The following is a 15510-nucleotide window of genomic DNA, read 5'->3' on the forward strand; positions in this document are numbered from 1 at the left end:
GCAGTGCAGGTGCAGACCATCTCCAGATGGAACGTACTCTGTATAAAGATCTGCTATTCACTGGCCAAGAAGCAACCCCTTGAGGGTTCGCATGCTCATTCTACCAGAGCCGAAGAGCGACTACTGCTTTAGCATGCAGAGTTCCAGTTCTTGATATCTGCCGGGCGGCCACATTGGCATCTCTGCACACGTTTACCAAACGCTGCTGCCTGGACAGACCGGTCTGGAGGGATGGGCACTTTGCCTGTTTGGTCTTGCAGGACTTTCTAGTATGAACTTAGTTTGCAGACCCTCCCTGGGAATGGTATTGCTTGGATATCTATTCAAAAGTAAGGAATCTGCAGCTAGAAGTCTCATTCAGATTAACAAGTTACTTGCCTTTGGTAACGCCTTATCTGGTAGAGACCCATTCTAGTTTCAGTTTCCTTACTGACCCACCCATCCTCCCCACTTTGCCAACTGATTTCTAGGGACAGGGACTCCCCTTTCATGGCCTTAGTTTTGAACCACCAGTAGTTAATGTCTTTGTGGCTCTGCGCTTCTGGCATAGAAATTTGTGAAAATGGGCTGACGTCAGCGCGCTGGGATGGTACCTATATAGGACCCGAGACATCCTATCCTGTGCGGATGCCGCCACCGACGGACGTGGAGCTGATTGACGCCACCGAACAGCATTCAGGGGTACTGCTCAGAAAAGTCTCCTAATCCAGTCTAACGCCTGGGGGAAATTCAAACATAAGGAATCTGCAACTAGAATATTTCTCTACCAGATAAGGTGCTACCAAAGGTAAGTAACTTGTTCTTCAGCATTCTCCACAACAGATGAAGTATGGGCTGTTACTTCTACAGGAAGGACATCAGTCTTCCTGTGGTAGTCTCACAGTGGGCAACTTCTGCATTTTACATTGCCAAATGGATCTGGTGGATAAACATCTTGTAAGTTTTACAACCTGCAGCAGATTGTTGCAGTAGCTGGTTCTTTTTTATCAACTCCTCCCATGTACTTGTTCCGATCGAGGATACAGTTGAGCATTTCTGCCAACTAATCCCAAACTTTGACCAGAGAAGTGCTCTCATCATGCGCATTAGTGATCACAGTTACTTCCCACCTGTCTGAGAATTTTCCGTTTAGCAGATCATTGTAAAGCCACGCACTGCACTGACCCGTAAGATGCGTTTTACAAATAAGCTATTGGAGAATCATTTGCAGTTCCTTAAATTGCACCTCATGCCACTGTGCCAACATTGTACACCTCGCTGAACAACTGTACTCCTGTATACAAATTGTCCACAAAGTGTATACCCTTTTTCTGTAATTCGTTCTCTGGAATGGCAACCAATTTAATTTATACTGGAATCCCTCCCAGTATAAAATCCCAGGCTGTATAAATGATCAGTTGAACCTTTTGCACAACACGTAAATCTTGATGCTTTAACTGATCCCTTTTGTTCAGTACATACTGCATGAACAGCAGCCACCCCTTTTAAAGGATCAAAGTTATGCTGACTGCTACTTGGCTTTCCTAAAGTACGCATTTTAGGAATCTTGACAGAGAAATGTTCCATTGAAGGTTGAAGTGTGAACGGTTTGGAAGCCTTGTCTCCTTAAGGATATTAAGGGCCCTGGGCAAGAAATATTCTAGGAACCCCTATTTATAACAAATTTTTATTTTATTATATATATATATATATATATATATATATATATATATATATATATATATATATATATATATATATATATATTTATTTTTTTTACACTAATTCAAAGCCCTATGTTGCCTGCCAGTATTGAATAATATTTCAACGGTTAAGATACAAAAATACACAGAAGTGAGTTATGGAGAAAATTCAATTTCCCAAGGGACTTCTTGGAAAGTGGGACCCTTCGCAATTGCCCAATCCTTAAAACAGCTATGTTGGAAAGTCCAGTGACAGTGCTGCGGAGTTAGCATTGAAATGCAGCATACATTGCAGGATCAAAAAAAATTATCTCTATTCATGATATATGGGAGGCTGGGTGTTGCCCAGAATGTAAGAGAAGACCAGTAAGACTGTGCTGATGCTTTACACACTATTCCCATGAGTAGTTTAAGGTCCCGTTTTTTTTAACTTCTCACATGAAATGGAAGTGACCAGTTGGGTGCTAGAATGAGGTGCAAGAGGGCTTCCATGCTCTCTAAAACAAAATGCATGCAGACATATTTGCTGTAGAGTCTCCTCAAGGAAGATGTCATTCACCAAATGTTGAAAGTAGTTATTGTGGGGAAAAAAATTATTGAGCGTCTTCAGTGAAAATATGAATTAGAGCAGAGGTTTTCAAACGTTTTAATGCCGCACCCCCCAGGTGGAAAAGACAATCATCCCCCACCCCCAAGACTCTTTCACAAATATTCTAATAATAGCTTATTTAAACATTGCAGTTCTGTTACCTTTAAAAAAAAATGCAATAAATTATTTTCTGCTTAAAACAAAACACTGTTATCTGCATAATGCCTCTTTTGTCCAGAGCCTGGCGCCCCCTCTGAAGCCGCCATCCCGCCTCCCCTAGGATCATTTAAGGTGCCTCTAGGGGGGGCCCGCTTCCAATTTTGAAGACACCTGAATTAGAGGCTGGAGTCCATTAAGGGGCTGCAAGTGAGCAATCTTGTACTCTGCATAAAGTCTGTCTGAAATCTGGATTGGACTACACTGCCACTGTATTTCAATGGCACAGATTGTACTTCTGAAGGGACATCACGACTGCCCTGCTGTGCTTCATGGCCATGTTCTTGGAATCACTGGAAAAAAAGGGTCATCATCTGCTGTAACTCCATCATTTGAAAAATCACTAAAATTTTGATCCTGTCCTTCAGATGCATCCTGGGTAGCAGAACTGGCCATAGAGCGCTCTTCCATAATTTGACATACGGCGTGGGTAGTAATCCTCCCGTTTCCAGAGGAGCTGGCGCACACATTGGTTGGGGAGGATGCTAAGTACCTAGGCAGAGAGAAGCTAAAGCCAAATGGGGGCTGCTATTTTCACCTTTGTTGTGGTGCGGACCTGGAAAGTCAAGGCCCCCAGCCAGCTGCCAGGGAATGGGAAATAGCTAGATGGTATTGCCCACAAATAGGAAGTGAGCAAGGTGGTCTTCCCAAATGCCAATGGGGATAATCCTTCCACCCAAGGAAAAAAATATATTTTGCGTCTGTCATGGATTCCTAATTGTGGCATGGCTGCAATACCCAAGCTGGAACCCTTCCAAGATAGCCACCGTTAAAAAGAAGACTCCCTCCTCTCCCTTCAAGTGGTGCCTCCCATGTTCTTACATGCTTGAGAGTGACACATCGACCTGAGGCACAAGCTCTAATAAAACAAAATGGCCACCAAACTTTTCCCTTCAATATGGAGGTGGCCTGATCATCCCTACTCCTCCACCACCCTCCCACTTCCCCCCCCAGTGGATGGGCAGCCCTCCTGCTACGGGGCCAACCCTTCAAATAAAAGCATCTCAGATGTTTAGTTGTGGATTTCTGCTCGGGGACTGCAGTGTGGCTGAGCCCCGTGCATGAATCCATTAGCAAGGAGCACTGTTGGAATGGGGAGGGGACCGTGGAAGAGGAGAGGTTAATGACTGAAAGCAAACCTTAAGACTAATACTGCGGCTGTCTCTCTGATGCACCAAAGACATCAGTGTGCCAGTCAGCCCTCAGTGAAACTCCAAGTGGGGAATGCCTCCAGTGCGCCACAACTTTACATCCTCTGCACTGAGTAGATAGTACGGAGGATGTGAACATTTCATCCTCCAGATTAGAGGGGATAAGTAGGCTATTGATTTGATAAACTGATGCATCATCAGGTTGTTCCCAGACTTTGTATTTCTCCTTTTTAATCCCTTCATGTTTGATTGGTCGTGTATAAGGTTTAGATAATTTGTCAATGCAATGGTAATCATCGTAACTACTTACAATTTATGTCGCGAAGGAATCCTGAGGTATGCCTTCAGCTAATGGCTTCAGAATTTGATACCAATGGGTTGGGTGATGATATATAAGATTGAGATCCGGGGTAGGTGGCTTAGTTCAACTCAACTTGATTTATTAATGCTGCCATTTGTTTTGCTGGAACCTTTGAAGCTGTAAGAATTGTGACGTTTCTTTATCTTGTGTCTGTATATTTGTCCTAACAGTATTGAGATTGGCAGCTGTATTGCTGTGCAGGTCTGCATGCTCCAGATCCCTATCCTGGTACTCTTTTCTGTATTCTATGTAAGTATGCCTATTTCATAGTTTTTGAAGGTACACCAGGGACTGCTGCACTAGACCTTAGGTGGAGTACTCTGTGACAATAGACTGCCCAGGCACGACTCCATATCAATGAATATTGGGTGTTACTAGCCCTTCTGTGTAAAATACAGAATTAATATCAACGAATGTGCAGGAATCTTCTGCACATTGATGAAAGCTACCCTTTCACAGAAAGAACCTTCACTCTACAGAGATTGCACCGTACCCGAAACGTCTAGTTGTGAAACATTTGTTTCTTAAGCATTGCTTTATGCTGGCCCTTATTTTGATACCATCACAGTTAATTAGTGCCAGGAAAGAAAGGTGAAGCAAATCAGAGCTGTATGGGACCAAGGCCATTGATCAATTGTTGTAGCTAAGAGTTCAGGATTCTACAGGGCGGGAGGGGGCGTCATTAAACAAAATGATGCATGACCAACTATTCTCATATATGTCCATGTTTAACAAACCATGGACCGCCCCTCCTTCCCTGGTGTTAGGTTTTCCTGCTAGTGGCGTGGAAACAAATCACTGGCTTTCCATTCCCCTGTATAACTGTGGGAGATAGTAAGGACTGCATGAGTAAATCGAGGCTGAGATTGAAGCTTTAGGCCTCCTTGCTGCCTTCTACCTATAGAAGGTTCCTTTCATTAGTGGCTTTTGATACCTAGATTTCTGGATTGTCTCCACAGCCTACGGGATTCACCCTGATCTTCAGTGACCTCCATGTTTGGGCCAGTATCTTCAGTGTTATTCTGATGAACTACATCTTTATGGACGGCAAGTGTGACTACTTTCAAGGTGAGTGACTGAGTATGTGGAGGTAAAGAAGTCTAACCTTGTGTAGGAAAAGCGAATTCCCGGAGTAACTCACTCAACCACTGCAGGATGCAAATCTAGTGACCCCCTTAGGGCTTGCAGATTTATACGATAATGTCTCATAGTACAATGCACAGTATGTTAAAGTAACTAAAACACTTGTTCCAGAAAATTCAAATGGGCTGTGTAAACTAATGTGTAATCATAAAATAATTAAGTCTACTCGGACTTGGCAGTCTACGCGCAGTTTAATTGTGGTCTTAATTGACAAGGCATGATGACCCAAGGCATGCAAATTTTGTGATGGGATCCCTAGGGTGATGATGGTTCGGTCACATGAGGCGAGTTAATCAAGGTCCCAATTGCATGTGAATTATCGCATAGTCTACATGGTAACGTCCTTCCATATTATTTGTGCCTTCCGTTATTTCTTGCTTTGTTTTTTTTTGTGTTCTGTACCAGACTGATCATCTCAAATGTTCTAGTCAAATCTTTGTGGTCTTGAGTGAATCTCCACCTTGTGGTTCATTCTAGAGTAATACTTTTGTTTTATAAGGCTACGTGCAACTAATTGACTCTTCTCTAATACCTGTCCTCTTCTTTATTCCCATGTTAGGCACAGTGCTGGTGATTGTGTATTTGATTATCCTCGCTATGTATTTCTTTGCACCGTCTCCTGTTGGATGCTGACCACCAGCTTTGGAGAAGGTGGCCCTACTGGATCCTTCCACCATAGCCCATGACAACTGATGGTTGGTGTGAACTTGGACATCATTTACATACTTGGTGGGATTCTAGAACCAGTGTTTGCTGAGCCTTGCCCTCCTTTTTGTGACTGAGATCTCCAGATTGAGCAATTTCTCACGCACAGATAGGTCCATAAAGCCAGATGCACATTTTGTGTTTGCAGCTGCGCTCAGTAGCACAAACCGCATTCTTTTCAGGACATTTGTTTACAACTGAGTTTGTTGCAGTAATCTTTGGACTGTGCTTCCATGAACCGATGTTGCAAATCCATATTGCGGTGATGCCCCAATGTGGGTTTAGTTAAAAATAATAATTATTTAAAAAAAAAAAAAAAGTTGGTTGCATTTTTACCTCTGTAAGACTTTTTAGAAATGGTTGTTTCTAGGGTGCATCAAGGTGTAACTGGCATACATTGTGGTGAACCTCTGCCCAGTTATGTGCAAGACTAGTCACGAATTCCCTCCCCCTCCTCTCTACTCACTCTCCTCCATATGCTGTACAGGCATCGCGTCTCCCATCCTGGAACATGCACTAGTGTGGCATGTTGGGCTTAGGATTTGTCTCCTCTAACAGATACTGCATGCCAGGCACCGATCAGCTTACTTATTGTGCCATAGCTTGCACAGAGGACAGGCTGTGTGGGCACTATTCGCATCAGATCTTTATACATATCTTAGAGGATTGTGACAAACGAAGAGCATGCCACCTTTCACAGAGCCCTCGGAATACCATATGATCGTTCATGACAGTCAAGCAGCTGAGCATGCCCTAACTAAAGCTACATCCCACTTTGCCACAATTTGGAAATGTCCAAATGTCTCACTGCTCGCTCCGTCCAGTAGCAAAGGGGTGACGCATCTGGGCGCAGGTGGGCCTGGTTCCAGTTGCTTGTTCGAGCGCTCCCTTTGAAGATCAGTGGCCTTAGAATTATGCTTCTGCACACTTGCTAATGAGTGGTCTGTTGGCTGATTATCATTTTACCTGCTTGGCCAATGCAGGGAGAGACCCTGGACCATTCACTAAATGACCCATCACACTACCGTCTGTTGGTTTAAATTAGATGGTTGCAAAGCAAATAAAGTTTGTCATTTCCACTGCTCATAGATTTCATCCTAAAAAGGCTGTTGCGCCTTCTGTTTCAGGCTAGCATGTTTAAAGGCGGGAAGCTGCCCAGTACAGACTGCACAGTTTGTGAGAGACAGTCCAAATTTAGAATCATGTCACCTTGATCATGGAGATGTCACAGTGGATGTTCTCTTCCTTTAGCAATAGAAAATAATGTATATTTCAGAACCTTAGTGTCAAGTTTATGTTAAATCATATTACCAATATTCTTCACCCTCATAAGAGCACTTGTTAAGTTCCTGCCATGTTTGTTACGCAGATGTTTTCTTCTGAGATGAAGCACTTTAGTGTACGGACACTGTTTGCTTCAAAGGGTTTTCTCGACTTTCAAATAGGCAGACTGGGTCTTCTTGCCTGCCATTGTGTCAGAGAACAGGGTTGGCCATGCACACTCAGAGGAGCCCTAAGCACGACTTTGCCAGATAATGTATTTGATGGACCGGCACAGCAAGCTTCTGTATAGTTAAGGTAAAGGCTGTGCTTCGGGCTGTTTGGCTGCTTTCTGGTTCAAGTCCCTATTTTGCATACTTGTTAATTTTCTTTCGTTTGATAATGGAACTAAGATTTGTAAACTGCACTGTTTTTTGACAACTTGGGTACAGAAAATACACTTGACAGCTATGTTCCTTGTAATAAAGCAGTTTTGTAACAAAAAGCAAACGCCTTGTGTTTTTAATCATTTGTAGGACATTGGATTGATCACACAATGGCCCAGACCTGTAAGACACTATAGTAATTGATGCACGTAAAACGAATTGTGTGTAAGGAATACTTACCAGTGCCATCTGCTAAGGTGGTCTTTTCAAGATTATTTCTGCTTTGGAGAAACTGACTATGTATATTAATCTCTTTCCTAGAATTCATGTCTGTGATTTTTTTTGTTATTCAGTTATTAATAATTCCATATGTAAGGTTTTAGAATTAACTGTTTCTCACCATAACATCAAGTCACCGCTTAGCATTTTTTTCAATTTGGAAATCATTTTATTTTCCTTCCATATAAAAAATATTTTTACATCATTATCCACCAACCCACAGAAAACTGATTGGAACCCATTACAGCGTTTGGTGTCTTGCCACAGTTATCCTTTTTTAAAACTCTGCGCCTCGTATGCTCACATGGCCGTTCACATACCCACGCTCTGTTGTGGCAAAAATCTTCCAGTTTGAAATATTTTGAAGGATATTCTAGGTTTATTTGGAGTTCATAACGTTGTGCTGACTTTTCTCGGTCCCTAAATCAAAGTTGCATCAAACCAAACATAAACTCTTGTGCCACTGGCCAAACTCTAAAGAAGGGAGGTTCCATAACTTACAGTTCTACTTTTGATCAACAAGGACATCGCTCTCTGGACCCATCTCTAAAACAGGCAACGAAAAATCATAAAAATGGTACCAGCCCTGAAGGTCTAGTGATCTGAATAATCTACTCACCTAATTGTCATGGGTTTAACCCATAAACTGGTCTCTCACTGTGTAATGCTAGGCAAGTATATTATTTCACTGAGTCACCTTTTTCTTCATTGTCATGTATGAGAGCACTTTCAAATAAGGAAGCGCAGCATATCTGTTGTGCAAAAAAGGTCCTTGTTTGATTTAATAATCTTTTGCAACATGTATAATAGAATCCAGCCCACATATAGGGCACACATGACCCCTGATGTGCCTCGCAGCTTATTAACTGTATTGTCATCAGGACTGCAGCAGGAATGTTTCTCAGTCCTAGCTTAAAAACCATTACTTCTAGTAATTATATCACTAAAGGATGACTGTCATTTAGTGACCGCACATTTTCCATTGACATGGGTATAAACGTGCCCACTGACATGCCCCATGTCTTACTGATAATTATATAGTGGAGAAATGACAATGTGTGGAAATTGAGTTTTAGTCATATATTTGTCATTTGCACGTCACTAAGAACAGTGTTTGTTTCTGTTGCACTTCAGAGCTGCACAAAGGTCTTTCCCAACTGCTATGCAAGTAGCTCGCCGGTATGCAACGCAGCTTACTAAATTAGAAGTGTTTGCTTGGCTAGATTAATAAATATAAACCAAGATTGAAAATGCAACTGTTCCAACCATTGAGTTGGTAAGAATAAACATATATTATTTCAGTGCCAATAAAACCCTTCAGTCTGCATCTGTGCTTTACAAATTCCCATGTTATGGTTAATATTTGAGTGACAAATCATGCAGTATAGTGGAGACATATTACAATGGTGCCAGGGGCATTACACTATGCATGTTATGTATTACCCTTGTGGAGGCATGACAAATTGAGGAAGCCTTTTTTACATTACTGTCTGATGAATTGAAGTGATAACTGCAGATAGCTTTGAATGGCGTCTCCACTAGTGTAATCTTGTCTGATGCAGTCACTTTCATAAGTTCAGGAAGATTTTCATTGAACATAAGTAGCTCTTCCTACAGAAAAGTTGGAAACCCTGGTTTTAAATATTTGTACAGTTCTTTTACAAGCCATTTAAATGTATGTTAATAGAAAAACTGACATCCTACAGCCTTTCATTTCAGACTTCCTGTAACCCATGTTTGATTGTCAGGCAATGCAGAACCCTTTAACTTTGCAGTCAGGGAAAGAAAGGTAAACACCACTTTCCAGGTTAAAATAAGCAGCAATTTGTAAGAAGGCCTTAGTTGGCATTTGACCTCTGACAAATGTGACAAGATAAAAATAAGATTTAAAGGCATCTTTATTGCTCATTCACTTTCTGAACGGACAGGATACCTGTTCTTTGCCAGCTCGTGCTCTCTCTGGCCAATAGGCCCTAAACATATCTCGCCCTGACAAAATATGACCATAACGAGTGGGCAAGTCGATTTTTCGAGCCCTATCTAAAGAATGTATGACGGAACCCTTACTGCCTTAACCACGCATGCCTTTACAATGGCGCCGGAACAACAAATGCGTCTTTACAGTGACCTTATTTTATCCCCACTAAAATGTAAGTATTTTACAGGTGAGAGTAAACCCATATATATATGGGTTTACACTTACTGTAAAATACTTGTACTTAATATTTGTGGTAAAGGCATGCATCATAAAGACATGTGCAGTAAAATATTGTAGGCAAGTATTAACCATATATATCTCTTGCCTTATTAACCCATAAACCCACACCCACCCTCAATCCCAAAAACCCATACCCACCCTATAAATACCAAAAACCCATACTCATCTTATACACTAAAAATACCCTTGCCACCCAAAAACCCATACCCACCCTAAACCCTAAAAATTTACTTTCCACCCAAAAACCCATACCTATCCTAAACCCCAAAAATATCCTTTCCACCCACACACCCATCCTAAACCCTAAAAATACCCTTGCCACTGAAAAACGTATACCACCCTAAAAACACCCTTGTCACCTAAAAATGAGCCTCTTCCCAGAAAGTTTGGGGTGAAACAACTCAATGGAATCACAACAAATTTGCCAGAAAGCTAGATCTCTACTCATAAAGCATGCTTTTCGTGATTTGATGGTAAGTAGTTTTTGAGAAATTACGGTTCAAAATGTATAGACATTTGGAGACACTGGAGTACTGTGGGACCAGTAACTCAAAAGGTAAGATCAGCCGTTTTAGGACTTGAGGATTCAATCTCTGTGTCTTGACAAACAAATAAAAAAGTGATAATAGAAAACAATTAAAAGAAACATTTTGTTAGTTGCGCGTTTCCACAGAAAAATGGCCCCCCCATCATTTTTTTTAAACTATTTTTTTTTTAATCATATGTGAAGGGGGGTGTTCCCTTTCTCCAAGGCACATATTAGTTGCGGGGACCCATATCCCAGGGGAACAGTGCTCTAGTGAATTGGAATCCAGGACCCCATCCCTAGGCCCTGATTGAGGTGGAAGAAGAGAGTGCTGCCAAGAAAACCACCACCACCAACCCTGCCATGGTGTTCAGCCAGTGGTGGTGTGCCTTTCCAGCTCCCTCTGCCCAGAGGGAGCAGGTGGTCACTGCAGTAGAGAATGGAAATGTCGGCAAAGAGTGCCGGTGAGAAGCTTGAGATTGGAGTCCCCATGTTGCCTCAATATAAAGGCCTCTGTTTGAAAAAAATAAAATAAAAATGTACAGCACATGGCCAAAACTGCATCCACAAAGAGCAGTGGAAAATGTCTGTTGCTCTAATATTCACTGCTCCGGCAAGGGAGTGCCCCATAATGCCTTGCAAGGGCTTGTTGGTTTGCTGATCTTTCCCTGTGGTTCCCCTAGAAAGGGCACGGACACCACTAATGTACTGCAGAAGTGTTGTGGGAAGCTGCAGAAGGCACACAGCCCCCTACAAATGTTCATTGAAAATTATCCGTAAGTCTCATGGTCCTAAGAGTTTTCATTAGTTTCAAAGCACTCCAGAGCTGGAGCTTTTGTTCTACAGCTTAGGAGTGCAGGGATCTCTTGCAGTTTGGTTCTAAGGCTGCCTTTTGTGGTCTGATGAGTGTTAAAGACTCAAGCATGTGTTGTTTCGAATCAAAATGCTATATTTTAAGTAGTTTTGTGATAAGTATTATTATTTAACATTTCTATGTATATTGATTAGGAATATATTGTATTATTGTGGTAACATTTTAACAAATTCGAAAGATCTGCTTTACGTATGCGGTTTACTGACCCCCACTTATGAAGCCAATAGCACTGCCAGTTCGATTTGGATGTTCTGACCCTTTTTTTTTTCTTCTTCTTTTTTTTTTTTTTTTTTTTTTTTTTACAAAGGCAGTAGTAGGTCTACGCTACTTAAAACTACACCCATTTATACTGTTATATTAAGGGAAAGAACTTCAGAAATTAATTGCAAAAAACTAAGATTAAAATGTTACCTTTAAACTGACATTTTAATCTAACTATATTACTTTAAACTAAAGAACAAACATAAATTCACTAGTTGTATTTACCTGAATTAACTTTACCTCATGCCCTGGTCATGCATTGTTTGACCTCATACATTGCATCAATCATGACGTGTTATATGACAGCAATGATAAAATCAGTTATGACATCTGAAATCACTGACAACGACGCAACACTGTGCATGGCAAGGTGGTGCTGCCCTTTTCCAGTACAATAATTCCCCCCCTCCATGGTCACCACGTTTATATTTGATTACATTTGGAGAGGGGCCATGAGTGGAACTCCTCACCTGTATCTTCTGTTGCCCTGGAGGCCAATGCAGAAGGAATGCCTGGATACATGACCAAGAAACGGCTCTGTGAGTAAAGAATAGTGGTCCAGAGACCCGGGACAAAAGGAAACATGCTTGTACCCACCACATTAGCACAAGGAGTATTGCTCTCACATTGCCGAAGCAGAAATTAGGATGCTGGCTTCCAAGTGCTACATTAGAGGGGTGTGTGCAAGAATGGAGACGGTTAGGGCAGATAGGAGTGAGCTCCCAATTCTGCCCTACTGCCTTACTTTGCACCTGGTGGCACTGGCCCCAGGATTTAAAATAAAAGGAAACCACATGCAGTGCTAAGCTGCCACGACATAGAACAGCAAGAGAAGCCTGCTGCTCCAGTATTCTCATTTGGGCCTGGGAGTGCTCCATGATGTCATGCAAGGCCATATTTACATTTTCTGTGGCCTCCATGATACCTCAAGGAGGAGCAGGACCAACACCAGAGGAAAGGAGTGTGGTGGGGGGCTGCAGTCGTTGTAGCAGGCCCCCATGGGTATTTTAAAATACCACCCATAAGTCCCTGTGGTATTGAATATATGACCCCAGAAGAGGTTCCATTTTCAAAGCAATACAGAGCTACTGTTTGCTTTACAACTCAAGAGTGTGTGACCCCTTGTGGTTGGTCCTATAGCTGCATTATGTGGCCTAAGTTGTATAAAAGAAACTAAACTGGGTAAACTACTACTTTAGCATAGTTCTTCAAGGTTTGCTTTCCCACCCATAGGTGACACCAGCGAACTTAGTTCAATGCACCAGTGCTGAATGTGAAATGCTAGGTTATTGTAGATCCACACAACACTATCCAATACATTGTTGAAATAGTCGTCCTATTTGGGTTACTAACAATCCCTATAAAGGGGTCAGGAGCACCATGGTAACAAAGTTATTTTGTTATTCACAATGTCACACACACTGCACTAAGAATACTAGACACTTTAAATAAGTGTTTATTATGAAGGGAATAACCTGTTTCTCAGTACATCTAAAACAACTACACAGAATATAATAAAAACAGCAAGAAGGCACATTGTGACTCATAAAAATAAAATGTAAATTTCCAACATGGTTAAAATGTCATTTCAAACCTAACATCTTAAAACCTTATTCTGTGCGCTACACTGAGAAAGCATGGAAGGCACAACAACTAGCAGTCTAGAGTTCTCAGGGGGTAGCAACGCACTTCATCCCTTGTTGACAGCTAAAGCTGTTGTAATCAGCTGAGGCATGAAGGCATTGTTTCCTGCTAAGGGGCCCACACGCTCTGTGGTAGCAGCCTGTCTCCGGAACTTAGCACTATCAGCGCTGAGCGAGATGTTGCAACTTTGAAGTGCGCCGAACGTAGGTGAGGCTGTCTTCTGTCAGAATCTCGTGCAATAAGCTTGGTGAAGAACCTCTCATCTAAATGGGCAAATACCAGTTCTGATCAGAGTTTGGAATTTCTGACATAAGAAGAGGTCATTTCAGAATACATTGTTTTACTTGACTATATGTCTAGACTTTGTTCTAATTTGACCTAGACATGGTAGCAAGTAGACATTTTACCCAGACTTATGTTGCATCAGGTGTTACATCTATGTATCAGTCAGATGACCTGACACTTTCACAGTTCGTAGAAAGATTAAGGTGAGATGTCATCTGCATCAAATGACAGACATGACAATGATTCCGCATAAATGGAGAAAGATGGCGACCTCCGTGATCTGAAATGGCCCATCTAGAATAAAGTCAGATGAGTCTGACACTAGGGCTTTATGTCAGACACAGAACAGCAGGTGAAGCCCACTGTTATAATATTCACTACTTTGGGCCTGAAAGTGCCTCAATACCACGCCAGACCATATTTACATATTCTGTGACCGCCATGATGCCCCAAGGAAGGACAGGAGCAACATCAATGAAGTAAAGGAGTGCTGTGTGGGGCTGCCGGAGTTGCAGAAGCCCCCCTTCCCCCTGGGTATTTTAAAATACTACCCATAATTCTCCTGCAATATTGAATTCAGGGCCCCAGGAGAGGTTTGTTCCATTTTCAAAGCAATACAGAGCTACCTCGTTTGCTTTACAGCACGAGAGAGGGGCCAACTTGTGGTTGGTCCTATGGCTGCATTATGTATCCTAAGTTGTATAAAAGAAAGATTCTGACACGTTTGTTTTCTTTTTAATTTCAACTGTCCTATTGACTACTTTGTTGAATAATAGTGCAATACATATATTTTAATGATTGCTTTTAGATGTGATTATGGGGACCATTGGAGTTGTTGATGATTCTTAAATGTGGTTACTGTTTTATTAAGCTGGTGACCCCTTGACAAAACCATTAGGCTTGCCTTTATACAAAATGACACTACCTTATATTGTGATGTTGTATCTGGCATGGGAGCGGAGGGGGGGTGATCAAATGTGAAATAATGATGTTGCCAAAGGTTTTTCAATCTACATGATGTATATATTTGTATTTGGACATTGATGCATTTTATTTAGTAGTGTGAGTGTGATAAATGCATTGGGATTACTAGTCTACACCACCTTCTCAGAGTAGGCCTTGAACTGCTCTGCTTCACTACCTACTTCACTACCCTGTAAGTGGCAATTGCTATAAGGGAACATGGTTCCTGATAAAGAGAAAATTGTAGACCAATTGCATGCATAGGGCTCGTATCTTGCACAAATAAGACAATTTCTTACACAGGGACACCACCAAACATTAATTTACGTATTGTGGGGGTCTGCATGGAGGACAGCAGCCCTTCAGGAGTGTTTTTAAAAACACCCTTATTTAAAATGACACCCCTTATAATGTGATTGGTAGGCTCAGTGATCAACCATACCGGCCATGTGCAGTTGGACCTTGGCTGCCAGTGGGGGGGAGGGGGGGATGGGTGTAGTTTCCAGCCATAGGCCAAGCCCTGCAGCCAACACCATGGTCAACCCCATACTGTGAATGGCACTGGTTAGACCCAGTTAGGGATTGGAATAAAATATTACTTAAATTTTTTAAACAAATGAAATTTATTGACAAAAAGCAAAGGTTATAGTGACATTATAATTAGGTATGGTAATATCTATGTAATTTTTTTTTTTAACTCATGAATTCACTGAAAAAAAAGCCCGGTTAAAGTGACTTTATAGTTAGGTGAAAATGTTAGTTAAAAAGTACAATTTTAAACTTTAAAAACCACTGAAATTCACCAGTTACGTTGCGTAACTATAACTTGTGGCCTTGCCATGTATTGCTTACAACCTCACATATTACATCACATCAATCACATCACATATTCTATGACATTGACAACATCACTGATATTTGAAATTATATTATTAATGACAGTGTACATAGTGAGTAGGTGAATTAT

At 41.5% G+C, this 15510-nt stretch overlaps 1 protein-coding gene across 1 annotated transcript in view; it reads left to right on the forward strand.

The window, feature by feature from the left end:
* Positions 1–7604, forward strand: part of LOC138288102 (uncharacterized) — a 270866-nt gene extending 263262 nt beyond the window's left edge. The window contains exons 18-20 of the mRNA XM_069229334.1: positions 4170–4248; positions 4959–5067; positions 5702–7604. Of these exons, the coding sequence (XP_069085435.1) occupies positions 4170–4248; positions 4959–5067; positions 5702–5775 (262 nt within the window). The 3' untranslated portion in view covers positions 5776–7604. The remainder of the gene's footprint in view (positions 1–4169; positions 4249–4958; positions 5068–5701) is intronic.
* The last annotated feature ends 7906 nt before the right edge of the window (positions 7605–15510 follow it).

This window comes from Pleurodeles waltl, chromosome 4_1 (genome assembly GCF_031143425.1).
Source record: "Pleurodeles waltl isolate 20211129_DDA chromosome 4_1, aPleWal1.hap1.20221129, whole genome shotgun sequence".
In the NCBI taxonomy this organism is placed as follows: domain Eukaryota; kingdom Metazoa; phylum Chordata; class Amphibia; order Caudata; family Salamandridae; genus Pleurodeles; species Pleurodeles waltl.